This window comes from Pongo pygmaeus, chromosome 22 (genome assembly GCF_028885625.2).
Source record: "Pongo pygmaeus isolate AG05252 chromosome 22, NHGRI_mPonPyg2-v2.0_pri, whole genome shotgun sequence".
In the NCBI taxonomy this organism is placed as follows: Eukaryota; Metazoa; Chordata; class Mammalia; order Primates; family Hominidae; genus Pongo; species Pongo pygmaeus.
The window spans coordinates 57,247,486-57,275,223 of record NC_072395.2 but is presented as its reverse complement, the minus strand read 5'-3'; the positions used below and the strand labels follow the sequence as shown (position 1 = coordinate 57,275,223).

The window sequence follows — 27,738 nt, the reverse complement described above, 5'->3', positions numbered from 1 at the left end:
TCCCTAGAGCCACCCCACTGGCCTGAGCTCAACCAGGAGAGTGCCCAGGGGCCCTCAATGTGGCCCTTAGGCCCCTCCAAGCCCGGGTCTCCCTTGAGACACCTCCTGTGTCCCAAAACCACATCCCCAGGGTGGCACTGCGGGCAGGAAGCAGCCCTCGGGCAAGCACCTCCCACCTCGGTGATGCAGAGCGTGGGCTTCGACACTAAGGTTAACAGGCGTTCTGTGAGCAGGGCGTCCACCACCCCATAACCGCCTGCAGGGCTCAGCCCTAGCCCCTGGTGGGTGCAGCTTTGCGCTGCTTCCTCTTCCCCTCTCGCGTGACCACCATCAATGTCTCCTGGATGCTGGCTCAAGCCAGCCACCAGCCTGCAGGTTGGAGACCCCCACTCAGGCTGAGGTTGGGGAGACAGAGGAGTGAGGCTGTAATCTTCTGCCCCCAGGGGAGGACCAGGAGGGGCTCAGGTCACCCTGGTGGCCCCCAGGGAGTCCTGGAGAGCGCCTGTGGCCTCCCAGGGCACATGTCCCTTTGGCCTGGCCCAGGCACTGGCCAGAGGGCCCTCCACCCCTGGGGCCGCTGCCCACTGGGCTGGCCGCACAGTGCTGCTCCCCTCCCTCCGAGAAGTTCTGCAGGCTGTGCTCTCCAGAGACCGATGCACCCCACAGTCAAGGTGATTTTATTTCTAAAAAAGGTGACGGGTGCTGCACGTGGGCAGGAGCAGGTCACAGTGAGGCAGGGCCAGGGGCGTCCCCCTCTCAACACAACCCAGGCGCCAGCAGCCTACAGGCCATGTAGGGTGAGGGCTGGCCCATGTAGTGAGCCCAGCGTGGGGAGACGCTGAGGGCCCATGGGGCGCCAAAGCCAGGGGGCGGCAGCCTCCAAACACCGACAGCGCCGCGTCCCCTGGGCAGGAAGGTGGATGCCCCAGGGCGCCCTGTCCTCCTGCTGGAGGGCCTGGCAGGCTGGTCTCAAGACACCAGCCCCAGGGAGGCCTGGCAGGTGGCCAGGGATAGAGGCAGGGGGTGGGCTGAGCAGGGACACAGCCTCCACCTGCCTGCAGGCTCCAGACACAACAGCCCAGGCCCCATCTGAGCCCTGGTGCTGCGGCTGGCATGGGTGGGGGCTGGGGAGGGGCGTGGGCATGGCCTCAGAAGCCCTTGTCCATGCTCAGGGTGCGGCGGGTCACGTGCTCCAGCTCCCCTGACACGTAGGCGGCCATACTGATGCGGTATTGTGCCAGCATCTTCAGCATGAGCCGCAGGCTCAGCCACCACTGCTCCCGCGGCATGCGGTGCCTGTGCAGGACAGGTGACAGGCATGGGAGGGTGACGGGGAGTCGGGTCAGGGCAGCTCTTCAGGCCACACCCCCAGCCCCCCCACCCCGCCCCGCCCCGACCCTGCAGCCTGTATATGCCCCTCCCTCTGAACATCTCTATGTCATGGAGCTGGGACGGGTCTGGGGTCCCCATCCCTCGAAGGCACAGCAGAGTCAGCCGCAGCCGCCCTCAGGCGTGCCCACTCCTGGCTGCCCGCTGTGCCCCCATGCCCACCCGAAAGTATCGCCCAGTGTTGCGCTCAGAAGACTTGGGCATGGTCCCTGCCGTCCACGGCCTGGCGGGGACCTGGGCATGGGGGCCCAGGAGGCCTTGCAGGGTCAGGGTGCGAGTGGGGCTGGGCCTGGCACACCTGCCTCAGGGAAGGTCTGGGCCACCCCTCAGCCCCACCCGTCTCCACGAGGCTTCGGTGGAACTCACTCGAAATCAGTGTCTTTCTTGAGCTCAGTGACGGGGCTGAAGGCCACCGCCTTCTTCTTCAGGCCGATCACACAGGCTGAGTCTGGGGCATTGGCGAACACCCGTCCTGCAAACAGAGGCATGTGGCAGCCCTCCACGGCCTGGCTGTGCCCCAGGGAGCCAGGGGAGGGCAAAGTGAGGCCTCGGGTCGCACCCACCACCTACCCTTGCGGTAAACGTCGCGCAGCTTCTCCGACAACCACAGCATGGCCTTCACCCCCAGCTTGGTCCCGTAGTTCCGGTCAAAGGGGGTTGGAGCGCCACCCTGGAAACAGGTGAGGCCCGGTTCCTGGACTCCCCTGGGCTGCCTGGGCCAAGGAAAGGGGAGGCCCAACCCCAGTGCGGACAGGGTCCCCAGGGGGAGCCTCCCAGGCAGCTTCTGAACACCCATTCCTTCCAACCCGTGCACAGTTCCCGTCTGTTCCCGATCGAGGACCCTGCCTGCTCTCTCCAGCTCCAAGTCCAGGCCAGAAGCTGCCTCCCGAGGTCGGCAGTCGGCTGCCCCCTGGCCAAGTCAAGTGACTCCTGGGCCCTGCATCGGCAGCCAGCGGCCCTACCTCCAGCCCCATCACCTCGGGCCCCAGGCCCAGCCACCCTGACTCCCCTCCCTGGCTCAGAAAACCCCAGGACGCAGGCTTCCTGCAGGGCCACCGTAAGGCAGGGAACATACCAGGATCTAGGTGAGGGGCTCGGCGGAAGTGGCCGCGGGAGGCCTGGCAGGGGTGGGGAGCTCGGCTCAGCATGTGAGTGCCCTGGCTTGGGCCCCGGCTCCAGCCCCAGCCCCACCCCTTCTTGGAATGAGACCTCACCTAGATACAGGCCTCAGTCCCCTCACTGGGGAAGGGCACACGTGCCCGAGGGCCTGCAGGGAGTGCCTGTGGGTGCCCGTGAGGGCTGGGACCTCTGGGCCCAGGGACAGATGGTGGCAGGGAAGAGGGGCAGGCCTCTCAGAGCCTCACCCCTGCCCCACACCTGCTGCAGATGGCCCAGGACGTTGGTCCTGCAGTCGAAGACACCCTTGCCCTCTGATGAGTACAGGTTGTACAGGAACTCCGTGGTGTAGTAGTCATGGCACTTCTCGTTCCTGAGAGGGACAGCAGGGCCTGAGTCAGCGGGGAACGAGTTCAGGTCTCCCCCAGATCCTGAGTCCCCGCTGGGCCAGGCCTGGGAGAGGGAGTGGCAGCTCCCAGGAAAGCCGCCCTGGCCCACCCTCTCCAAGGACCCCTCCTGCCTTCTCCTGCCCAGCAGCTCCTCAGCAGCCCCACCCCTAGCCCCGAGGGTTGGAAGCTCAGCTGTGGCCGGGGACCCATGGCAGTCTCACCGCAGCACCAGGCCCCTCTGAATGTCCGTCTTCATCTTCTCCGTCATGTGCTCCACGTTGACCTGCAGGAGGAACACACATGGATGAGCCGGAGGACTGTGGGGAGGGAATTCCAGGCTGACCAGCGATCCAGGGCCAGCAGGAGCACTGGGCTACGAGTCCCACCTGCCTGGGCCCTGCCCTGCGCTGGCCGGCCTGAGTGTCTGGGGCCCGGGCTGGCATGCCGGCGGGTCTGCCGCAGCAGGGGCTGGGCTGGGCTCACCTTCAAGTCATGGATGTTGAAAGGGTCCTCGAAGACGTAGGCGGCGTCGGCCCCGACAGCAATGCCAGTTACGGTGGCCAGGTAGCCACAGTAACCCCCCATGGTCTCCACAATGAACACACGGCGCTTGGTGCCCGAGGCAGACTGTTTGATGCGGTCACAGCTCTGGGGGACAAGGGGGTCGGGGTCCTCCACATGCCCGCCCTTCCCTGCAGGGAGCCCTGTGTCTCCAAAGCCAGCCTGGGGCTGACGCACCCAGACAGTCAGCAGCACCAGGCTTGGGCCCACCTCGCACCTGGGCCCCACAGGACCAGGGGTTCTCAACCAGGCGACCCCACCCCCCGGGGCACAGTGGACAGCGGCCTGCACACACACTGGCTGTGAGTGGGCAGGGGTGTCCCTGGCACCCTTGGACAGAGGCCAGGCACTGCTCTTTAGACTACCCAGCACTGGGGCAGGGACACTCTCGCCTCATTCTCCCCATCTGAGCTCATCACAGTAGCGAGGAACAACGCAGGGCCCCCCTGGCCCTGGAAGTGGCTATGGCAGGGAGCTGAGCCCCTTCACCCGGGCCTGTGCCCCACAAATCCCAACCCTGGCAGCCCTCCCGGGTGCTCACCACGCACTGTCCCCTCCAGCAGCCTCCGTAGGCTCAGCCCCACCCCACAAGGGCCTGGGCATGGCAGGCAGGGGTCCAGGAGCTCCGTACCTCCATGGCGGCATTTACAGCGGTGTCGGAGCCAAGGCTGAAGTCGGTGCCAGGGACGTTGTTGCTGATGGTGGCTGGGATGACGCACATGACGATGCAGAGCTCCTCGTAGCGCCCGCGAGCCTCCACTAGCTGCAGCACCCCTTCATAGGCCTGCAGCAGTAGGGACAGGGGGCAGGTCAAGGGCAGCACCGAGGCCAGGGTGGGCCAGGGACAGGCTCTGCCGGTGGCCGCCCGGCCCTGCTCTCTGCTGACCTGCCACGTGCCTCGTGCTGGACGCCAGGACCCACCTGCTCAATCCCCTGGGGCTGGGCCAGGCAGTCAGCCTGGTGTCATCTCAGGATGTCCACCAGGGAAACTGGACTCTAATGAGGGTCAGGAGGCCCCTCCAACCCACTCTGACCCCAGATCCACTCCATGGAGGGTAAGGGGAAGGGCTGTCATTTATTCATTATTTAGTGACAGCTTGCCCAGTGCCAGGACACCATGTAAGCGATGCCGTCCAGCACCTACACCTCTGCCTCCTCCACCTCCCTTCTTTCTCGTCCTCCGGCTTCCGAGTCCCCTTCCTCCCCTGCCTCTCCCCAGCACCGGGGTTAATCAGAACCTTGTGAAGCTTTCCAGAGAAGGTAAAGAACCCTCCGGAGCCCACACACCACTTAAAACCCTGATCCTCTCGGTCCCTGCGTCAGCCCAGCTGGCACACGGGTGCCCTCCCGAGCCCACACACCACACTTAAAACCCCGATCCTCTCGGCCCCTGCATCGGCCCAGCCGGCACACAGGTTTTCAGGACGGGCCCCCTCGGCGGGAGGACACCTTGGGTCTCCTGTGCCCCGGGGCTTTTTCATCCGTGGGCAGCCCTCACCTCAAACCCGCCGACCACCAGCAGGGCGTGGATACCGTAGATGCGGATGTTCTCCACAATGGACTCCAGCTGGCCTTTGGGCAGGGTCCTGCAGTCAAAGACACATCAGCGTGAACACGCAGCGCCGGAGGACGCGTGTCCAGATTGCATCTGATCACAGAAAGGCATTGCCTTGGCCGTTCCCCGAGCCGGTCAGCAGTCACTGGAACGCCCTGGATGTGGCGCTGTGGCTCCACAGGGAGAGGGACACACAGGCCCAGCGTGAGCTGCCTGGGCAGCACTCAGCATCACCAGGCACCAGCCAGGCAACGGAGTGAACCCCCCACCCCGCTGGGCTCCCCATGGGAACCCCTTCCTGCCCGAGGCTTCCTCGCCCAACAACTCAGTGGCAGGAGGGGATGCTTCCTTCGGCCCTTGCAGCCACTCAGTGGCTCAGGACTCAGCAACTTCCCCTGTAGTCACAAAGGGTGACTGTGCCCACCCCATGCCCACAGAAGGGTCTCAGGCCCCGGGACAAAAGCCATGAGACAGGCCTATAGCCTCAGCCAGAGTGCTGACAGTGCAGGCTGCCTGGCCCGGCCAGGCAGGGACAGATGCTGGCCAGCTTCCTTGCCACGGAGAGCCCACTATAGGCATGGGGCTGCCAGAGCAGCCTGCCCTACACAGCTGAGCTCAGGCCAGGAAGCCCCAGGCAGGAGGCATGAAGCCTGCTCTGGGCAGACCACCAGCAGGAAGAGGGGCCGAGCCCAGGGCCCCGGGCTGGGTTCCCCTTGCCGCCCCCACCTGCAGGGCCTGGATACTGCGCCTTGGCCCTCCTGCCCCCAGGTACCTGCAGCAGGCAGCTCACCTCTTGGTCCCCAGCATGGAGCCACCACGCCCCAACCAGCCAGCCACGTCGTGCCAGCCTACTTCTTGCACCTGCCAGGAGGAGATGCAGCTTCAGGGGCCAGTCTGAGCCTCTGGCGAATTCCCCCAGGGACGGGCCTGTGCCCGGGGGCCAGTCAGTGTTGGGCATCACGCTGCAGGCAGAGCTGAGTACCCAGGCCTGGTGGGCACCGACACGCGGACCCAGGTCTCAGCCTCCACCTCCAGCAGCAGGCCTTCCACAGGAAACGCCCCAAGTCTGCACACAGAAGGCCCAAGTCCTCACTTGTTTGCCCCAGCCGGACCCACCTGACCCTTGGCTAGGCCTTCAAAGCCATCGTGCACCACGTATACTGTGTGTCCATGGGAGATGCCAGTCCGCACCGCCGAGCGCACAGCCGCATTCATGCCAGCCGCTGGGGCCCCCACGTTCAGGATGGCCAGGGAGAAGTTAGACTTCAGAGAGAAGGGGAGACGAGCGTGAGGCACGGCCGGGGAGGGGACCCCCAACCTGCACAGGAAGTCGGCAGGCCGGCAGGTTCTGGAAAAAGGGGCCAGGCCCTGCCACCAGCCTGGACACTGCCCAGCACAGCAACTGCTCTGGGAATACGGTATCTGTTCTAATTCCAGAAGATTCCGGTGAAGACCAAAAGAGACACGGTGCAAGCCTGGTCCCCTGGCACGCAGGCAGCAGAGGAGGCAGAGGGGGCGAGCACCGTTGTGAAGTCAGGCTTGGGGGCAGGAGCACAGATCAGTGCCCACACAAGGGGCTGGCAGCGGGTGGTGGGAGTGCACAGCCGCGAGTAAGGAAGGGGCCCTGACCATCCTGTTTTCTAGTAGCCACGTTAAGGGAAAAGACGTGGAGACAGCCCCATCAGGACGACAGTTAATTTAACCTGATGGACCCAAAACCCCACTATGTCCATGTGAACCCAGTGACGGCCGCCACCACCTCCCCTCCAGCCCCCGTGCTGAACCTGGCGTGCACCTGTCACGTGCAGCACACCCCACTTGGCAGCAGCCACACCCAAGGGCTCCGTAGCCACATGGCCCCACTGGGTCCTGGTACGAGCCAGCCCTGCTGCCCACAAAGCCAGTCACGCCCGTGCCAGGTTCTGGGTTCATGGAGACCATGTTGCCCCACCACAGAGGGTGGAGCCCACTGACTAGCTCTGGGGATAAGCAGGGACACCCAAAGATGACCACGAAAGGGAGGATCAGACCCAGGCTGGGCCATGCTGTCTGCCCCGGCCTGCAGCTCCGGCTGTGGCTCAAGGGGCTTGGGAGCCAGGACCTCACCGGCCATGACTCTCTACAGGACCCTCGTTGTCCCCCAGGACTTTAGAAACAAGCCATTTCATCCTTATTTTGGAGAGATCCCATTTCCTGAGGTTTTCAGCTGTTTGGGGACATTTTATTTTCAGAGTTTCACTCTTGTCGCCCGGGCTGGAATGCAATGGCACGATCTCGGCTCACTGTACCCTCCACCTCCCGAGTTCAAGCTATTCTCCTGCCTCAGCCTCCTAAGTAGCTGGGATTACAGGCATGTGCCACCACCATGCCCAGCTAATTTTTGTATTTTTAGTAGAGACAGAGTTTCACCATGTTGGCCAGGCTGGTCTCGAATTCCTGACCTCAGGTGATCCGGCCACCTCAGCCTTCCAAAGTGCTAGGATTACAGGCGTGAGCCTGGCCACAGGGGACATTTTCTACACAATGGCTCCTCCTCTCCTGAGTTAAGCCTGTGGGCCTGACTTCATTTCCATCAACCATTGAGAAGCAACAGCCAGCCCTTGCAGCCAGGGTCCCAGCACCCGGGACCTGCCAGCCACAGTGGTGCCTGAGCCCAGGCAGAGGTCAAGCCCACCCTCCCAGCTCACAGCTCGGACCCCAGCAGGAGGGAAGGCGGGGGCAGGCACAGGGGCCAGCGTGAAGAGGCTGCAGAATAACCGAGCCCGTTCTTCCCTCTGTGGGCGCCACTCCCTGCCTCACCTTCTCCTTGGGGGGCTTCTGGTGGGCGAGGAGCTTGTAAATGTTCCAGTTGTTCTCGAAGCTCCTGGAAAGGATTCGGGTCACGCCATGAACAGCCCTGCAGCCCCACACAGCCACAGCGCAGCCGTGACAGAGCCCAGGAGGCTGGTCACAGGCACACGGCCTGATGGAAGCTCAGCCATGAGGCAGCAGACACCGCGCATGCCAGGCAGGGCACTTTCCACAGAAGGTGCGAGACCCCCAACACAACACGAGGCCATGCCAGCCCGTGCAGCAAAGCACATGGCTGGCATCCGGCTCAAGGGAGGGTTGGCCACCTTGGTAGCGGGTGGGGGCACGGATGGGAAACCAGACATCCAATCCAGCCTGACCCGGCCGCCGGGACGCCTGCAGGAGAGCAGCACCCACACCCAACATCTGCCAGCCTTTCCAGCCCCTGCGGGGCCACCCCATGTCCTGGGCTTGCGTCCACAGCTTCTCATCCCCTCGCCATGCCCAGATCCCTGTGCACTAGGCCCTGCCCGTGCCACCACCCAGGGTCTCCTGCGGCACCACACCTCCCAGCCCGCCTCCTGTACCACCCGCAGGCCCCTTCCTCCCTCGATCTTCAGACGCGGTGCCTAGAAGGATGATCCAGGCCAGGCGTGCCCAGCGCCACCGCAGCACGTGCTGCCTGGCACCAGGACCCAGCCACGTAAGAGTGCAGGGGTCTGCTGAGGGGGCTTACCCGCCACGGAGCTGGATGGCCTCGTCAAACCTCTTGTCATCCATGGCTTTCTGCACTTCCTTGGTCTTAAGGAAGAGAAACAGAACACAGACTATGGAGGGCCCGGCCCGCACACCCACGGCTACTGCCCCGTCCGGTGGGCATGACGAGGGCAGATCTGGCCGGCATCTCCTGACTCTGGCCCAGGCCTGGCAGCCTCTCCCTAGGAATAGCGGTCACCACCAAGGCTAGCTCTTCTGGGGCTGGCTGAGGCCAGGAGGCCGTACCCTGCCCCCAGCTGCCCTCCTCTCCTCCCGGCAGCTCCGGCTCCAGGCAGGGCCACTCTGCCCCAGTTGCCTCCAAACCCACAGAGCCAGGGCTAGACCAGCCCCCACACCCAGCCCCCTCGCCTCTGCCCTCCCCATACCTCCTCTCCCGGGGTCCTTGCTCCAGCCACCCCAGTGTTCCCCATCACCTGCCCGAGCTCCTCCTCCGTCCCATCGTAACCCCAACTCCCACCACTGCCCACAGAAGCTCAGTGGCCGTGGACCCCTGTGACTTCCCCTGCTCACCAGGCTCCCTGCAGCTCCGACACACCTCTTGGGGAACGTCCCAGGTCCCACGTCCCACCCGGGGATGTGCTCACACCCCTCCCCTCCCTGGAGACCTGGGATGCCCTGGGCCAGCCACGAGGCCCTGCCCTCCGGTGCTCACAGTGCTGGGGCCCCCAGAGAGCAGTGGGGCCTGTGAGTGGGGACTGGGGAGAGGGGCCAGGCGGTTCTGATGCGGGAGCCCAGGGCTTACCATCTGTACACACTCCATGAGGGGCAGCCGCACTGACTGGTTCCCCGAGAGGGTGACCACGCAGGCCGGCGTGTCAGGTGTGGCTTCCAGCAGCGCCATCACCGCCTCCATGGCCATCTTGCTGCTCTGGGGGGAGGGGTTCAGGCTGGCACACCCACTTGGTCCCTCCACCCCAGAGCCCCCCACACTGACGGAAGCTTCCAGAACAGGTGGCACCAGAGACGGAAACGTGTCTGACCAGCATTCACAACGGCACGCCAGACACCGTTTCACAGAGTCCTTGCTGCCCTGCTGGGAGGCCCAGCCTGCACTGCCCTGCAGGGTGCCATGTGATGCGACCCACCCGCCGTCACTTGGTGCCGTCGCTGGGCGCGCAGGGCAAGGGCGGGAGCCAGGTCCCCAGGGCCCCATCCACTGCGATGGTTCCTCCTGTGGAGCCCTCATGTCGTGACTTCCCCGGTGTGTGTCCGCACCAGCCAAGGGGCTGGGCAGTGGACACATCCAGGAGCTACCCCCCAGGGACACACTGCAAAGGCAGGCCCCAGCCCCATCCCAGGAACCGGCCACAGTGGACAAGAAAGCCAGGCCTGCGGTTGCCGTGGCCGTCCCATGACCACCAGTGGCCGGCCCTGTAGCAGCCCAGCAGCTGGACCCCCGGGGCCACAGACAGCCCTCCGTGGTCCACACAGGTTTTTTCATCTTGCAAGTGAGGCACAGGTGGCGCCTTATTCCGGGCGGTCTCTCCATGATGCTGTTTAGGGAGCAGCCTCAGAGACACCCCCCATGCAGGATGAGGCTCCTTGGAAAAGTCCAGGTTACCACTGCACGTGCTAGGGTCCCCTGGTCCCCTTCGCGGCACCCAGTGGGAATACGGGCTCAGGGAGCACGAGAACGCTGACGCTCTGGGTGACAGCCACGGCTGGGGGCGATTAACTGTCCTTTGTTTCGGACCCGGCATCGGGCGTCCAGGACACTGGCTGGAAAACCCGGCAGCCTGCAGGCTGGGAGCGCATAGCTGGCCCGGTCACAGCAGCGGCATTTCCATCACCCAGGCTCGGCAGCAGCAGCTGGCTTACCCTGATGTCCCAGGCCCCTCAAGAGGCTCTTCTGAGTGAGCCTGAGGCCTCACAGAGGGGACAGCAGCTGCCTGGCTAGGTCGGTGGGGCCCCTCTCTGAGGAAGCGTCCCCTCTGTAGAGTGGCCCTCGTCCAGCTCTGTGGGTTCCCTGGGAATGCTCGGCTCAGCACAGGAGTCACAGGGCCAGGTGCAGTCACAGGGCTGGGCGCAGTCACCTGGTCTCCCTCAGCACAAGTCCCACCTGTCTGACAGTCTCTGGCCCTGCCTGAGAGGGTGACCACCCTCATACACAGGCATTTTGCCTACCATGGGGCCTGCCTGGCCCCAGACCCATTCCATTTGGCTCCAACTTGATTCCCATTTTGCAGAGGACAAAGTGAGACCCAGCAGTGATGAGGACCAAGGACGGCGAGGCCAGGCCAGACCCCGAATGCTCCCTCCCAGCACCAGCCTCCCAGACTGTGATGCCACAGGCGCCATGGCCACCACCCTCTGCCCACCCAGCCCCTCTCTCAGGGCCTGCCCCTGGCCCTGACTGCTGCCACGTTGGGCTGGCAGGGGGTGGGGGGGGCAGAACAGCTGGGAGGCACAGGCCGGTGGGGGGCCTCCCATGGTCCCCAGGTCTGAGTTCCCTACACCTGCAGGGGAACGGATAAGCCAGGCCTCAGTCTCCCCCAGGAGGAGCAACAGCTTGAGGGAACACCCACCACACACCCACACTGACACACACCCACACACACTGACACACACACCCAGGAGGACCATGCATACATCCCCACACACAGACACGGACACTCACCCACAGCCACATGGACACAGTGCACGTGCCACACTCGCGTGCACACTGCCCACACCCACACACACCATGCTTACCCACACACGTACGCAGGGCAGGGTGATGGCCACTTACCAGGACTCGGTCAAAGGCAGAGGGCGTCCCTCCCCGCTGCACGTGGCCCAGCACAGTTACACGGGTGTCGAAGCCCAGCCTCTGAACCACCAGCTGCAGAAGAGTAGGAAGGACCAGCCCTGAGCCCCAGCCCACACGGGCTAGAGGAGCAGGGGATCTGCCCAGTGGCCACCCCCAGGCCCACACACACATCCTTCACGTAGCTGGACGAGATGGGCTTCCCGTTGCGGTCGATGGCACCCTCAGCGATAATGATGATGTTCAGTCGGGACCCGCGGCTCCGAGTCTGGGTCAAAGACACGACAGGGCTCAGCTGCCAGGCAGGGAAACCTGCCCCGGACACAGCCCCCAGGCACCAGGAGCCCTCCCTGGGGCCACCATCCCCAACCCACGTGGGCCAGGGCACAACCCCCACCCAGCAGGAGGAAAGCAGGCCTGGAACGCGAGGACAGAGATGAGGCTGGGCCCACTAGGACCCCCGCCCTCCTGGAGGCGGTAAACAAGAGGGCTCTGCCCGAAAGCCTGGGAAGGAATGGGGAGGAATGGGGAGGAATGGGGCCCTCGGGACTGGGCTCAACACACACACAGCTGGGGCTGGGCCCTTGTGTCTGGTGAACGCTTCCAGGCGGGAAGACACACAGGGCTGCAGCTCCACGGGGCACAGGGCAGAGGGGCCTGCCCGGGCTAGCCTGGGCCACTTGGGGCCCCTGTGAGCTTCCATCTGCTCATCCTTACAACCAGGGGCCTCATATCACTGGCACCAGCCAGGGCTCCCCGGACACCCTGCACCCTGAAGCCACTGTGGGTCCCCACTGGTGCACATAGGACACACCATCCCCTCTGCCAGCCTCAGGCCGCCGCCTCAGCACCACACACCAGCCGCGGCCCAGCTCTCTGGGAACTGAAAGAGCTTTCCAGCCGTCCACTTCAATGACCCAGCCAACATTTGTGGGACTCGCTCTGAGCCACAAGCCCCATGTTTGCCCACCACGGGCCACAAAGCCTCCTACAGGGACAGGGTTGGGGCAGCTCTGACAGGGCCTGGGTGCGGTAGGAGTGGAGGGCTACCTGGAGGAGGTGACGCCAGTGCAGGTGAGGTCATACACCCGGAAGATGGGCTGCAGGTCCAGCAGGAGAGCTGCGCCACCCTCCCTGCCCCAGTGCACCCTGGGTGGTGGGTAAGGCAGGAACCCGCATGTTACAGGGGGAAACAGGCTCTCAGCGAGGGCCTGAGCTGCTCACACAGAGCAGGAAGGAACCAGGTGGGCCGACCTTGCACCCAGGCCACTTCCAGGAGGGCCCAACACTGCAGCCGGGACCCCCGGGAAGTCCGTGTCCTAGGAGAGCAGGACCCTCATAGGACCCGCACCTCAGACCAGCCTCGCCTGTTGGGCTCCATCTCCGCCCGGCCCCTAGGCTTCACTGGGGAAGGTTCTAGAAGCCAAGTCATTACCCACAGCCTCTCCCACTGCCCTCAGCAGTGCTGTACGGCCACGCAGAGGTGGAACCAGTGTCCACACAGATGGGAGTGACGCTGCCACCTTCACATGGGGACAGGGATACCATGTCAGTCCCAGACCCACCCTCTGCCCCCAGGGCTGGTTCCAGTGGTCCTGCCTCAGCCTCAGTGCACAGAGGACAGAGCTAGAGCCACGGGGGCCCCTGGGCTTGCCCTGCATGGTCGGGTGTGGGCGGAGGACAGCCTGAATGGCCCATGCCTCTGGTCCACCATTGAGCCCCGCCCCACCGAGGGGCCAACCTGTCCTAGTTGAGGGGTCTCGGGGTCCACAGGGCAGTGTCAGCCTGTTCTAGGCCAGAGCCCCCAACTCCACCCCAAGGGAACCAGAGGGCGGCATTCCAGGCACCCCCACTCCAGACACACCCCTCCCCGCCAGGCACCCTCCATCCCTCCCAGAGGCGGTCTCGGCCTCCCAGCAGCCTCCCCACCATCTCCTGCTTCCAGGACCTCCTGTCCACTCTGTGGTTACAGCCACTTTCGGACACATCTTTCCAGCCTAGAACCCACCCCCGGGCCCTGACAGCCCTCAGGGGAAGGCCCTGCTCCCCACCTGGCCCAGCTCCTGGCCTTGCCACCCCCAGGGCCCTGCCGTCTGGACCTTGCTGGGGCCACTCCCTCACAACCAGCCACCTCCCACTGGCCCAGGCTCAGCAGTCCCACCCCAGGAAGCAGCCTCCCTGAGCTCCCCACACTGACCACGGAGCTGAGCCTGGGGCAGCGGTGGCCTGAGTGACCCTGTCCGCCACCTGCCCACTGGGGGCAGGACCATAGGTGCCTCACGGAGGTCAGCCCCGTAGCCCCCCACTCCTTGCGCGTCCCACCCCGAGGGGCACCTGCAGCTGCTGATGAACCCATGAGTGATAGAAGAGTTGGCCAAAGCTGGTCCCAAAACCCCAGGGGGCTACCCAGTGCCCCAGGACACCTCGGCCCCACCCAGTGCCCCAGGACACCTATGGCCCCCAGCAGGCTGGACGGCACCCACCTCACCCAGCCTCTCGCACATGAAGTTCTCCCAGCCGTCCTCAGGCGGAGCCTCGGGGATGAACAGCCAGTCGGCCCCCGAGGCCAGTGCAGATACCAGCGCCAGGTACCTGGAGGAGCGAGCACCTGCCTGCTCAGGACCCCCACCCAGTCGTTGAGGGGAGCTTCCCCGTACCCAGAGGTCCGACTCTGGGCCACAGCTTCTCTGTCTCTCCCGGCCCCCACCTGGCTCTCCCACACCCATGGCGTTAACTGAGCCCTAAAATAAATATGCCACACCTGTCGCTGCGGTCCCCAGCAGCACCCGCCCACCCAGCGGGCCAGGAAGCCCCTCCTCACCCGCAGTGCCGGCCCATCACTTCCAGCACGAAGGTCCTCTGGTGGCTGTGGAGATGGAACAAGAGGATGCATCAGTGCCAGCCACACGGCCCTGCCGGCCCGATTCCCTGCGGGGTGCTCAAGGGACCCAGTGGATGGAGAGGCAGGCAGGGGACAGCCCCTTCTCATGCCCAGGTTCTGAGCTAAAAGATACCTTGGGCTCCTTCCAGCCTTTGGGCTGGTTTCGACTGATCTGCTCCAAGGCTGAGGGTCATTTGCTGAGCCCAGGCCCGGCCAGCCCAGGACTTCCTTTGGGGGTGTCACACCCCAGAGCAAGCAGCTGCCCCTCAGAAGGGGCTGCACAAAGGCCCCCCGCAGCCTGGCAGAGTGGGAGTGGAGCCCGCTGTGCGTTCCCCCAGCTGGGGGCTGAGGGCGGCTGGCCTGGATGCTGGGGCTACCAGAGTCCACTGCCCTTGCGGATGGCCATCACCCTGAGACCACCTCACCACCGTGTGGGGACGAGGGGCCCTGAGCTGGCCGCCGGCGCCAGCCTCACTCACCTCTGGGCAGTGGTGGTGATGGCATCAATGACCTCCATGATGCGGTGGAGGGCCGAGTCCGTGCCAATGGTCATGTCGGTGCCGCAGAAGTCGTTATCGATGGAGCCCACTAGGCCCGCGATGTTCAGGTGCGAGTAGGTCCGGGCCATCGTCTCTGAGATCTTACCTGGGCCAGGAGCAGCGGGAGGGCCTGGCTGAGGCTCCACTGGCCCCACCACAGCGCCAGAGACCCCTCTGCTGCCACCCTTTCCCCCGCATCCCAGGCGTGCGGCCTGGCAGGGGCCCCAGAGTTCCAGGCTCAGCCTCCTCCTGCCTGGAACCCTGTGGCAGCAGAGCTGGATCCGCTGGGGCCAAGTGCAGACAGGGGACCTCTGGGGTGCCTTGCAGAGCGGCCAAGGCCTCACCTCAGGGTCCCCCACACGAGGGACATGGAACAGACACGGCTCCGAGAGGCCACTTTCCAAGCAGCAATCTCGGGACTCTGTGTCTTATGTCACCCCAACTTTAACTCTATTTCTGCAAACTGTGACCACGCCTGTCCAGAATCTTGCTTGGATCAATCACAAAGACTTGTCCATGCAGCATAGGGTGAGCAACGCCGGCCTCCACCAGCCCCAGGCACTGCCTGGGTGCCCTCCCTCAGGCTTGAGCACTGACCTCCATCTCTGGGAGACGTCCAAGCTCCTGCTGGCAGACGCCACTCTTCCCCGGCCAGCGGCGAGACAGCCCCTCCTCTGCCTCGGGGCACCCAGGGCTCCCTCCCCCCTCTGTCCTGCCCGTTCCCACGCCTGGCAGCAGTGGCAAAACAAAACCCCGGGGCCTCCAGTGTGCCGCGCACAGACCCACCTTCCGCCACCAGCTCCTCCAGCAGGCTGCCCCACTCGCTGCGGAAGATGTTGGCACCCGTGAGGCTGCCATCCCCGCCGATGACGCACAGGTTGGTGATGCCGTGCTGGACCAGGTTGTAGGCCGCTGCCCGGCGCCCCTCCCTGGTGGTAAAGGCCTTGCAGCGAGCGCTGCCAATGACAGTGCCGCCCTGCACAGAAGAGGTCAGCAACTTCAGGAGAGACAGCAGGCGGCAGACAGCCCCCGGGGATCATCGGAAGGACCCCAGGACTGGGCAGCAAGGGGACTGGCAGACCCTGCAGAGTGAGAGGCAGAAGCCCCGGGGTCTCTGGCAACCTGAGGTGGCCCTACCTCCCTGGGCCTCTCTCCTTGGAGAGACAAAGAGGAGGATGACGTCCATCCGGCCCTGGGCTCGGGAAGCCCCAGGGTAATAGAGGGGAAGGCTTTGGAGCCCGGAAAGCACAATACACACACGCATGGGCTGCCACACACATGTGCGTGCACACGTGCACACACAGGCCCTGTACCAACACAGGGAACTGGACGGGGCCTCCAGAGCTCGAGCCTCAGCAGCTCCAGGTGTGCTCACGCGGCCCCTCACAGCCAGCCTCAGCCAGGGCTCCCCCAGGGCCCAGCATGGCCACATCTCCAGGCCCTCCTGGCCCCTGGCAACCCCGTGACCCTGCAACCCAACAATTCCATGGCAGCAGATGACAGGGTCAGCCTGAACCTGAGCCCCTGCGCTATGGGGTACGTGTGTGTGTGACTCAGTACATATGTTTGTATGTTTCTGTATCTGTGTACCTGTGTGCGCATCTGTGTGTCTACATGTGTATCTGTGTATTTATGTGTCTGCATGTGTCTATCCGTGTGTGTCTGTCTCCGTGTCTGTGTGCATCTGTGTGCGTCTGTGTGTGCATCTGTGTGTACATCTGTGTGTCTGTATGTGTGCAAGCGTCTATGTCTGTGTGTGTGCATGTCTGTGTGTCTGTGCGCACCTGTGTGTCTGTGCGCACCTGTGTGTCTGTGCACGGGTCTGTGTGTGTACGCATCTGTGTGTGCGCACATCTGTGTGTGCGTGTCTGTGTGCATGTCTGTGTGTGCGTGTGTCTGTGCACGTCTGTCTGTGTGTGTGTGTCTGTGTGTTCAGGTCTATGTGTGTGTCTGTGAGTCCGTGTGCAACTGCATCCACGTTCCCAGGCCTCACCAGTTGGATGATGTTGGAGACACTCAGCCAGTTGGCCTGCTTGATGTTCTCACCTCCCTCCACGAGGCCCTCATAGCCCTGAAATCAAGAGCGGGGCAGGCATGAGACAGGGGACCCCATGGTGGCCGGCAGCATGTGGTCTGGGAGCAGGATTTTCACCCCACCAGCAGAAAGCAGGACCGGGGTACTGACTGTGAGGCCCCACCATTATCCCAGGGCCTGGGGTAATGGGGTCTGGGTGCCCCCCAGGGGGCTCCAGACACTCTCTGCACAGCTGGTGAGTCCGTGTGTCCTGGGGCGTGACTCCTATGGCAAGTGCTTTGGTGCAGGGGCCTGTCTGAGCTCCCTCACCCCACCCAGATCCACACAGGCAAGTTCAGCGTCCCGAAGGCCCCAGCGGAGCCCGCCATCCAACTCCTGAGGGTGCATCCTAGGTCTGCCTGTTCTGAACGTCCTAGAAATGACACCGCAGAGGCTGCTGTGTGTGGCTCCTTCTGTCCCCTCTGGAGTCCTCCCGGGCATGCGGCTGGCGGGGTGTGCAGTGCGTGCTCCTGCTGTGTGGCGGCCGTGTGAACAGCCCAGGCTACCATCTGCCCACCAGAGCGGGGAGCTGAGAACACACACACCTCCCTACAGGCAGGCCCCCGCCCGAGGGTGCTCCTGGGTCCAGTGGACCCAAGTGGCCATCGCCCGTAGGGCCGGCAACACCCTAGGCAGGGGCTCCAGGCTCCACGTCCCGCCACACTGGCCACACTGGGCCTTCCATCCAGTGCCATGGATCTGCCCCTCGTGCGGTTCTACCTGGGATTTCCCAGATGGCACCTGCACAGCCTCCATGCCACGTGCCCGTTTCCTTCTGCACGGCCAGCCCTTTCTTGTTGTTTGAGGGGAGGGACACTCATGACTGCATCTCACTAAGAGTGTGGAGAGGAGAAGGGCGGCCTCCTCTATGCAGCCCCAGTCCCTCAATGGCATCAGCAGCCTTCTCCAGGCCGTGAGGTGACGCAGTGGAGCAGCCATTCCTCGGCCGGGACTGATGCCAGCTCAGCTGTGGGCTTCTGCTCCTCCCTCCGCCTCCTCCCCAATCGGGTGTCAGGGCCCTGGGGGCCAGGAGGGCAAGTGCCTCAACCAGGCAGGGGGTCAAGGGATAGTGCATGCTGCAGGGCACATGAACATCCCCACTCTGGCCATGGCGGGCTTCCAGCCTGACGGCCTCCCTTCCCCACCAGCTGGGCTGGGAGACAGGTGTCCCTGCCCCATCTCGGGCTGATCTGAGGGACCACAGAGCTACTTCCTCTGGCTCAGGCCAGGCCAGCCTGGCCCCCTCTGATTGTACCAGCCCTGAGCTAGGAACAAGGAAAACAGGAAAATGATTCCAAACCCACAGCCCCACCTGAGCAGGAGGCCACCAAACACAGATCTGTCTGCAAAACTCAGGATCCAATACAGAGCCCAGGTGCCAGCCAGGCCCCTGCCCCACTGGGCGGAGGGGCAGGCAGGTGTGGCCAGCCCAGCAGTCCCCAGAGACCCCACAAGGCCAGTGGCTCAGGTCTGCTGGAATCAGTCTCACAGACACAACCTCCTCCTACCCATGGAACCTTCTAGAAGCAGTTTGCCCCACTCTACCCACTCTGTTTCCGTGTCTGTCCTCCTAGGCCCAGCTCACCTTCCCCTCCTTCCCCTCTAGCCCCACCCCCTCCTCTCACCCCTGCAGACTTGGACCCCGCCCCCTCCTCTCACCCCTGCAGGCTTGGACCCAGGCTCAGGGCCCTCCCTGCTGCGCTGTGGGCTCTGCCTGGGGGGTTAAGAGCAGCCTCTTCCTCCTTTGTGTCAGAACTGAGCCCTCCTTTGTGTCAGAACTGAGAAGGGTTTTCACCTCCAAGGCCACCCTCCCTTTCTGCCCTAACAACAGCCCCAAGGAGAAAGGATCGGTCTCCCTGTGAAGGAAGCCAGTGCTGGGGGCTCAGAAACCCAAAATGCAGTCTGATGTGAACTGACGCAGCTGCAGGTCTCCCTGACCTCCCTCTTCTGCCTCTCGACCCTCTGCCTCCTCCAAGCTCAGGATGCAGCTGCTCCCTGAAGCCCCCGTATCTGCCTAAAGCCCATAGCTGCTGGAGAAAGGAACAGTGACGGCCAGTCCCCTCCCTGAGTTTCCATGCACTGAGATTATCACAGGAAGAAAGACCTGTGTCTGCCAACACACCTGGGCAGGTGGTCACCAGGGCTAACAGATGCTGTCCAAGCCCATTGAATCCCCTAAAAACCATTAATGGCCGTGCGCGGTGGCTCACGCCTGTAATCCCAGCACTCTGGGAGGCACAGGCGGGTGGATCACCAGACGCCAGGAGTTCGAGACCAGCCTGGCCAACATGGTGAATCTCCGTCTCTACTAAAAATACAAAAAACAGCTGGGCATGGTGGTGGGTGCTTGTAATCCCAGCTACTCAGGAGGCTGAGGCAGGAGAATTGCTTGAACCCGGGAGGCAGAGGTTGCAGTGAGCCAAGATTGTGCCACTGCACTCCAGCCTGGGCAACAAAATGAGACTCTATCTCAAAAAAAAAAAAATTCCTACCCCCTAGAATCATCCAGGCTGCCCATGCCCCTTTCCCCTGGGAGGAGGGCAGGTCAGCATCTTCACCCCACCTCTCCACGCCTGTTCACAGTGAATGCCAGCACCTCTGCCCTATTAATCCGCCTTTCGCAAGTGGATTTTTTCAAGAACCTTCATGGGACGGAGGGGAAGTCCTCCCTGGGCCGCTACACCAGAATGTCTCACCTCAAAATCTGCCTCTTAGATGTGGATGTTTCTGAGCTAAAGCCCACTAGGCAGCAGGTTCAGGGAAGCTCTCAGCCTTGCCTCCCTTCGAGAGGAAAGCAGCACACAGCATCCCAAGACTAACGCTCCTCCTGTTCCCGCCTGGACAGGACGTAAATGCCCCTCACAACCCCCAGGACCCAGAGACAGCCCCAGGACCCGTGCCCACCCCCTTCATTCCTTTTCCCATAAACTCACCCTCCTGCATTCCCCCACCTCCGAGGGCCTCACACTGCGTCCCTGTACCCCTCGGCTTCTCCATGCGCGCTGGTCTCTGCTGGGCTCTGCAGAAGCCAGGACTCTAGGCACAGCAAAGTGCCTCTTCTCCCCTTTTCCAGGACACGCCCTGTGCCGATGAACCTGTTTTCTGTCTTTTGCCACAGGAGTCTTTCCCAACCACAAATGTGTGGGGGTTCAGGAAAACCCTAATTTCTCCCCTTTGCCACTAAAGAAGAAACTGAAGGTCAAGCAGGTGGCAGGAGGGTTTTGTAGGGACACAGCCCAGCCTGCCTAGAGAGGCCCCCACACCCAGCTCCCCAGGGCTCTGAGACCTGCTTCCTAATCCAATACTGGCAGGGCCCCAGCCCCACCCCAGCCTGGCCACAGGGAGAGGACGGTCCAGCACAGACTGCCCACTCACTCATTCATTCACACAGTCCTGCAGAGGGAGGGCTGGGCAGGCTGCTGTTCCCTGGGGCCAAGATGGGGGAACTGAGACGCACCGCGGTGAGCGGTGAGGGGTGAGCGGTGAGGGGTGAGCGGTCAGTGGTGAGCGGTGAGCGGTGAGCAGTGAGCGGGGTGGGGCTGAGTGCCTGGGGCTGCAGAGCTGGGGTTGCTACATTTTATGTAAACAGCTACATATTACATAAAAAGTGGTAACAAAATAACAAAAGGCCTTGTCTTGTGGAATGTGGAAAACCACCTGACAAGGCAAGAATGCAGCCTGTGAGTGCGTGGTGTGGCCCAAGTGTGTGAATGTGCCTGTGTGTGCACACGTGTGAGTGCAAGTGTGGGTGTGTAAATACCCAGGACGGAGGGCGAGCCCCAAATCTCCCACGGGGACTGGGGCTGAGGCAGTGGGGCATCCGCTGCTCCTACGGGAACACAACCAACATGGACGCAGCAGAGCTGCTGCCAGGGGCTGTTCCCCGGGTTTGGGTGGTGAGGCAGGAGGCTGGGGAGGACAAGGGCAGAGGCGGTGAGGTCCCTGGCCCCCACTCACAGAGGCCTCGGGGTGGGACAAGGGCCAGGCTGGGGGACACCAGGCAGGGGTGTGGTGGGTGGGGCCTGGCCCGTCAGCGACCACTGTAGGCAGGGCCTTAGCTCCTTCTCCACCCAGCTCCTTCCCTGCCCCCAGGCCTGCCCCCCTGCAGCCGCTGAGCCTCCAGCCAGGCTGAGTCCCAAGGCAGCAGGTCTTCTTTCTGCAGATGCCTTTGGCCTGGCCCCAAGCTCCCCTCACACTCCCCAAGACCACACACCCATCAGCTCCTCCAAGCCAGGACCACCCCGTCTCCCAGGGTGACCCACACAGAACACACCTCGGCATGCGCCTCAGGAGGTGCCCACTCCCTGCACACACACAACCCACCTTGGCCTTACCTCGTGGATGAGGAAGACTTTGGCACCCACATAAATGCCCATGCGCGTCACAGCCCGGACAGCAGCGTTCATGCCTGTGGAGGTCAGGGCAAACCTGTCAGTCCCACGCTGAGATGTAAGGCCCTGGACACCCTCCCCATCTCAGAGGACAGGGGGTCGGGGAGGCCTGGACACCCTGTCCATCTAGAGGGCGGGTGGTGGGGGAAGGCCCTGGTCGCCCTCATCTCAAGAGGGCAAGGGTCAGGGAAGGCCCAGACGCCCTCTCCATCTCAGAGGGCAGGGGGTAGGGAAGGCCTGGTCATCCTCCCCATCTCAGAAGGCACCAGGCCAGGAAACCTGAGGACCAGCCCTGGGCCCCTGGGTGGAGGCTCAAGTGAACCCAGCAGGCTCTAGGCTTCAGCTTCCGAGCACCTGGAGTATGGTGCCCAGAGATAAACTGGGAGCATCCCATGCAGGGCGTGGCAATCGGGCGTGTATGGGTGTCCCCGCTGCCCCAACCTCTGCCACGGAGCCCCCACACTCACAGGCCACGGGGCCAGGCCTTGACCACAGAGCAGGATAAAAAGTGAGGCAGGTGGAAAAGAGGCTGGCACCTCCCACACCGGCCCCCACCCCAGACATTCAGGCTACAGCACGGGGATGGAGGAGCCAGGGAGCACCTCCGGGCACTGAGGAAAGCGCTCACTGGAATGGGCTTGGGCTCCTTCCTCCGAAATGAGACAGGGGACTGAGAACAGAGCCCCTCCGGCCTCAGCCACCCAGGGGACAGCACTGCCCTGCCCCAGGGCCTCAGGGACCCTCACCCCCAGCCTGGACATGACGCTGGTGCCACCAGGCTCTGAGGTCACTTCCTCTTTCCTATCCCCTTGCCCTCGGCTCCCAGGACTGCAGTGAAAGAAACAGCCCATCCCAGCGGGGGCCTTGGCAAAGCCGGTTTCCTGGAGAGGGACATTAACAGAGGAGACGACACGCAGGAAACGCTGGTGCTAACGTGCCCCACACCTTCTTCCCGAGAGTCCCCATCTCAAAAGATATCCATGACTTCATACACAAGGGGCAGCCAAGACCACCTAATCTTCAGAGAGGAGGAAATCCATGCCAGTGGCCGGGGTCCTCCTCTGAGTGAGGTCTGGGGCTGTGTAACAGGCCTGAGGTTGCGCTCGCCACTGGGACCAGCCCTGCTCTTCCTGCTTCCCTCGTGGCACCCGTACCATGCCATCTATCCCTAAGCCATGCGGGTCCTCTGTCCCCAAGCCTTGTGACCCTCAGAAGCCCCTGCCCTCCCACTCCCCTGTACTCGCAGAGGCTGGAGGTCCTGACTTGCTGGAGGCTCCTGCTCAAGCCTCGGCAGCTCCCTTGAACATGGAGACCCCCACAAGAGGACTCTCGACCTCCACCCTGGTTACACATGCTTCTCATCTGCTCTCCAGCTTGGCGTGGGGCTCAGCAGGAGGGAGCAGGTGTGAGGTGAGGTGCCACGCCTTGAGAAACCCCAGGGATCGGCACACTGTTCCCACGTAGCAGCCAGAATATCTGCCACCATCCCCACACTACAGGAATCCAACGAGGTCCCAGAGGGAGGGTGAGGGACCTTCCAGAGCCCAGCAGGTGGCAGCAGAGCCAGGACTCACCCAGACTCATCCTCAGGTTCAGTAGGTGGCCCTCTCCCCACCCAGCAGCCAGGGATCCCAACAGGGGGGCCAGAGCCAAGCCCGGCAGCCATCCAGGAGGAAGGGGCACAGATGTCAGAACGGGCAGAGCACAGAGCCTGCAGGGAGCTGGAGCTGCCCACACTGGCAGCTTCTCCACTTGAGCAAGCAACCCCGTCTCTAAAGGAACAGTGCCTCCCTCACATCCCCACACAGATGGGAGCGCGCGGCTGCTACAGCTGAAACCGAGGCGGGAACCCAGCAAGCATCCCACACACACCCAGAAAGCCAAGCTCCCCAGACAGACAGCTGAGCTCCCCCAGAAAGACTGCCGAGCCCCCCAGAAAGACAGCCGAGCCCCCCCAGAAAGACAGCCGAGCCCCCCCAGAAAGACAGCCGAGCCCCCCCAGAAAGACAGCCGAGCCCCCTAGACAGACAACCGAGCCCCCCAGACAGCCAAGCCACCCGCAGACAGACAGCCAAGCCCCCCCAGACAGACAGCCGAGCCCCCCCCAAGACAGCTGAGCCACCCCAAGCACCCGACAACCAAAAACAGTCAGCAGAGCCAAGTCCTGCTGCCTGAGGCTGGGCGTCCAAGGCGGTGCTGTGACTGCAGCCTCCCTGTCCCCCACCCTCACTGGAGTTGGGGGCAGTGAGGGAGATCCACTCAGCCACAGCTGGCCGAAGCTAAGCCTCCGTCCCTCCCTCACCCTCCCTGGAAACCTGGTCCCACCACAGGTCCAAGCCCACCTCTGGCAGGCAGCAGCTGAGGCAAGGCAAGGAGAGGGCAGGAGCAGCACACCCAGGCCACCGTCCAACCACGGGGCCTCTCTGGTCTCCCCAGCTCCAGGCGGAGTCAGTGTGCCACTGGGCGGGTCAGCCCAGGGTCACAGCCATCTGAGCAGGGGGCCTGGGAACAGGAAAGGGGCCCCAGGGTCAGGGGTCAGTGAGGGTACCCCTCGCTTCCAAATGTCTTCAGAGTGCTCTGCGAAATAAAACCTGCTTTGACGCCCAGAGACAACGAAGCTGCCAAAACCTAGCTTTGTGCTGAGCCCTTGGGAGGAGAACAAAGTGGCCATGTCACATGGCCACTTTGTTTTTGGGACTGGATTTTAGAACGGGACTGGCTGCGGCCTGAAGGAGGAAATTTTCTCTGTCAACCTCATTGGAAGCTGTAATCTTCAAAAGACCTTTTTAATGGCCCTTTAATCGGCTTTTCTTTCTCAAAATAAACCTCGGGCAGCAGTCGCCAACACCACACAGTCAGAGGGCAGGCAGGACAGTGGGCCTGCTGCTGCCTACCGGCAGGTGATAGCCACCCCCGCCCAGGAAAAAAGGCTGGAACAAAATCGATGTCTGAGGTTGGTGCACTGGTTCCCACTGACCTTTCCTCACCATTAGCTCCCGGGCAAGAAAGCAGTGAGCATGAAATGGTCACAAAGTTTAATGATTAGCTAAGGATGTAAGCATGAGCCTGAAGGCTCCAAACAGGAGGCCATGTCGGAGGCGAGGCGGGCCAGGAAGCTAAGTCCTCACCTGCGATAACAGGAAACCAACGTCCAAACACACCGGCCAGGGAAAGGCAGGGCACGGTGTCCTGCAGGGGCAGGGAGGGGGCACTAGACAAACGGCCCAGAGAATTAAAAGTGCCCAGGCCAGGACGAGATGAAGGTGGGTACAGGCAGGCCGGGCTGTTTTTTTTTTCAAGTCTTTTTTTTTTTTTTTTTTTTTTTGAGACAGAGTCTCGTTCTGTCACCCAGGCTGGAGTGCAGTGGCGGGGATCTTGGCTCACTGCAACCTCTGTCTCCCCGGTTCAAGCGATTCTCCTGCCTCTGCCTCCCAAGTAGCTGGGACTACAGAGGCATGCACCACCACGCCTGGCTGATTTTTGGGGTTTTTTCTTTGTTTGTTTTTTGAAACAGTCTCGCTCTGTCGCCCAGGCTAGAGTGCAGTGGCTCGATCTCAGCTCACTGCAACCTCCACCTCCTGGTTCAAGCGATTCTCCTGCCTCAGCCTCCTGAGTAGCTGGGATTACAGATGCGCACCACCATGCCCAGCTAATTTTTTGTATTTTTAGTAGAGATGGGGTTTCACCATGTTAGCCAGGATGGTCTTGAACTCCTGACCTCAGGTGATCCACCCGCCTCAGCCTCCCAAAGTGCTGGGATTACAGGCGCGAGCCACCGCGCCCAGCCTGTTTCAAGTCTTCTAGCTGCCTTTGCACCGGTTATTGTACGAACAGACATCCTTGAACAACGCCCTCCCCTGCTCGACAACACGGACCCCTGGCCAACGGGAAAGGCGTGACCCAGAGCCACACAGGGCAGGACTTGTGGGCTGGCTGGAAGGAACTTGCAAGGTGGCCTGTCTTGTCGGGGAAATCAAGGCCCGAGAAGTCCCAGCACTGGGCAGCACTGGCAGGGTGGCGAGGCTGGCTGTTCCATGCATCCAACAAACGCAGACTTCAGCATCGGGGCAGAAAGCACCTCCCAATCCCCACTCTCCTGCTGCCCGGCTGACACAGAGGGCACACAGAAGGGCACACTAGGCCACGGGCTTCCCCTCGACCAGGGTCAGCCTTTCTAGGAAGGCAGTGGGGCCCCGAGAAGGAAAACAGAGCACCCACCATGGGGAGCCACACGGCAGCAGCAGTGGTGGCCGGGGAGAGCCCCGCAGACTGCTTTCCGGAACTCAGGAAACAGAAGGACTCTGGTTCTGCCCAGAATGTCAGTTCCTCCCATCCTACTCGCCCCGGATCATCCTCCACGAATCAGCCCCAGCTCTGAACTGGGGAAGTGTGTGGAGTCCTCCTCCCTTGCAGAAAACCACCTGTTCCCCATCCACGAATGGAAGCAACCACCTGTTCCCCGTCCACGAATGGAAGCTCGCATACAGAGACGCTGCAGCGCCCGGGGCTTGGGAAGGCAGGACATTTGCAGAGGAAGGCACAGGCCCAACTGGGATGCCATGATCGGCCAGCAGGTGCACTGTGGGCACCCTCCCAGCTGCAGCCAGGAAGCGCTGCCCACCCCATATCAGGCACTGGGGCCAGGCTGAGCAGTTGGAACCCCCAGCTCAGACAGAGATGGGAGGCCCATCCAGCCGGCCTGTCCACAGGGTCAGGAGGGGCCTCCCATCTCCAGATCCTCCACCAGCATCCAGAACCGCCTGTCTGTCACCCTAGGTGCCCTTCCCCGCTGGCCCAAGAACCACCTGCCAGGCTGGCCCTTCAGCAACCTCCAGTGAGCCCCCCTTCTCTGTTTAGTCTGTGCATGGGGTGGCAGGGGGTGGGGGGGCACGTGCCACCCCGGGCTCTGAACCTTCCCAACGCTCTGCTGCTGATGCTCCCACTTTGCAGACAAGGAAGCTGGTTGGGGACCCTCTGTGTTTCAGGGAGCCACAGGCGGGCTTTGGGGCTTCGCCAGCCTCACCAAGAAAGCGCCTCCCTGGTGGGTAGGCGGGCCGGCCCCGCAGCAACCTGTCTGCCCTCCAGTCTCGGGGCCTTTCTTGTCTAATCTCATGGGATGGAGCTTCCCAAGTTCACCCTCCAAGGCCATGGGCCTCCTCTCCCACCTGGACCCACAACCCACCAGACCACGCTCCAGGACACTGCCAATGGCCGGCAACAAGCAGCAGCTCCCGCTCTTGCCACAGCTGTGAGAGGGCGGTTGGGCGGCCGCCACAGGCCTGGCTCAGCCAGGTCTGAAGGAGCCCCCTCTGCAAGCCGGGGTTCAGACAGTGACACCCACAAGCCACTCCTGCCTCCCTGGCTTGGGAGGTCAAGGCTGGCTTCCTTCTTGCCTCCTCCTGGCTTCCAGATAGGGAAAAGGAGGGTCAGGTGCCTGAAGCTGGGTGGGGGTGTGTGTCCGCATTTTCTGAACTCTAAAAGACAGACCAGACCCCGCTGCACAGCCTTGGGGTGCTGGCTGGGCCCCTTCCCAACCCAGCACCTCACTTCTGGTCTCCTAAATCCTCTCCTCTCTCCTCCTGAGGGTTAGGGTAGGTGGCGTCCTGTGCCACAGGTGCCACACTGGACATGTCAGGCCAGAGACACTGGAGGCCGGCAGTGGGCAGGACCAGGCCTCCAGGAGGGAGCGTGCGAGGATACCACGCCCTCAGGCCGGACCCCCACCCAGCTCTGCCAAGTCCCAGTCCCCACCACCTGGGGCCTCCCCACTACCCCTGCAAAAAGGGTGACAACTGGGCTCTGCTCAATGCCCCGGGCAGCTCATCTCCCCACCACCCTCTTCCCCAGCTAGACTCACACGGAAGGCGGCCGCGAGGGCCCGGAGAAGGAGGCGCGGTCCGGGGTTGAGTCCGCCCCCGCCCAGCCGGGAGGAGGTCCCGGAAGCCCGCAGCCTGGCGCCGGCCCGCGGGAGGCACCGGGTCCCCAAGTCGCTTCAGAACCAGGAAGGGCCAGGCTCTGGGGGCGCCGGGACTGGCGCCCTCCGCTCACGAGGCCTCGGGGAATCCTCGGGGGGTCCTGCCCCGCGGCCCAGAGTCGGACACACCCCCGGGGCAGGGCGCGGGCGGCGCCAAGACCCAGGCGGAGGCCGAGAACGTGGCCGGCCGCACGTAGGCCGGAGACCGCGCCGGGGAGGAGCGGGGGACAGACCCGGGGCAGGAGGCCGGGGCGGGAGGCCGGGGCTGGAGGGAGGCCGGGCCGGCCCGAGACCCGGGTCCCAGGGCTCGGCGGGCGCTTCGGAAGGAGCCGGGACGGAGGCGCCCTCCACCCCCTGCACCGCGACGCGGCCGGGACCCCCGCCCACCTTGCGCGTCGCCGCCGCTGGTCAGGACGCCGATGGCCTTGCCCGCGCCCGACGCCCGCAGCTTCTCCAGGTCCACCGCGGCCATGGCGGCGGCCGAGACCCGGACCCAGCTCGCACTCCCGCCGCCTGCGCCGCGCCGCCGTCCCCGTCCCCGTCCCCGCCCCGCGCG

The 27,738-nt window shown here is 63.4% G+C and overlaps 1 protein-coding gene across 3 annotated transcripts; it reads right to left on the bottom strand.

Moving 5' to 3' along the window:
* Positions 1-661: 661 nt before the first annotated feature.
* On the bottom strand, positions 662-27,738 carry PFKL (phosphofructokinase, liver type). 3 transcript variants are annotated; one of them, XM_054468323.2, is made up of 22 exons: positions 27,570-27,738; positions 21,152-21,225; positions 16,737-16,814; positions 15,530-15,719; positions 14,684-14,849; positions 14,145-14,189; positions 13,807-13,915; positions 11,496-11,591; positions 11,306-11,398; positions 9,320-9,445; positions 8,537-8,601; positions 7,810-7,873; positions 6,127-6,273; positions 5,801-5,871; positions 4,954-5,041; positions 4,087-4,239; positions 3,378-3,542; positions 3,116-3,177; positions 2,767-2,878; positions 1,960-2,059; positions 1,756-1,861; positions 662-1,296 (listed from the first exon to the last, which is right to left on the bottom strand). In XM_054468323.2, exons 1-22 carry the CDS (start codon positions 27,652-27,654, stop codon positions 1,149-1,151), a joined length of 2,343 nt encoding a protein of 780 aa, XP_054324298.1. In that variant the 5' UTR covers positions 27,655-27,738; the 3' UTR covers positions 662-1,148. The 3 variants fall into 3 exon arrangements, with proteins under 3 accessions (XP_054324298.1, XP_054324299.1, XP_063515701.1); XM_054468324.2 differs by lacking the exon at positions 27,570-27,738 and adding an exon at positions 27,066-27,250; XM_063659631.1 differs by lacking the exons at positions 662-1,296; positions 1,756-1,861; positions 1,960-2,059 and adding an exon at positions 2,470-2,507 and having other exon boundaries at positions 2,604-2,878; positions 27,570-27,723.

What these genes read in the sequence shown, in the direction of transcription:
- PFKL (XM_054468323.2), bottom strand. Translation starts at nt 27,654, where the DNA reads ATGGCCGCGGTGGACCTGGAGAAGCTGCGGGCGTCGGGCGCGGGCAAG. An exon ending in AAGTCTTCCTCATCCACGAG is followed by an intron (nt 16,815 to 21,151) that starts GTAAGGCCAAGG and finishes TCTTGATTTCAG; the next exon opens with GGCTATGAGGGCCTCGTGGA. An exon ending in GTGATGGGCCGGCACTGCGG is followed by an intron (nt 13,916 to 14,144) that starts GTGAGGAGGGGC and finishes TCGCTCCTCCAG; the next exon opens with GTACCTGGCGCTGGTATCTG.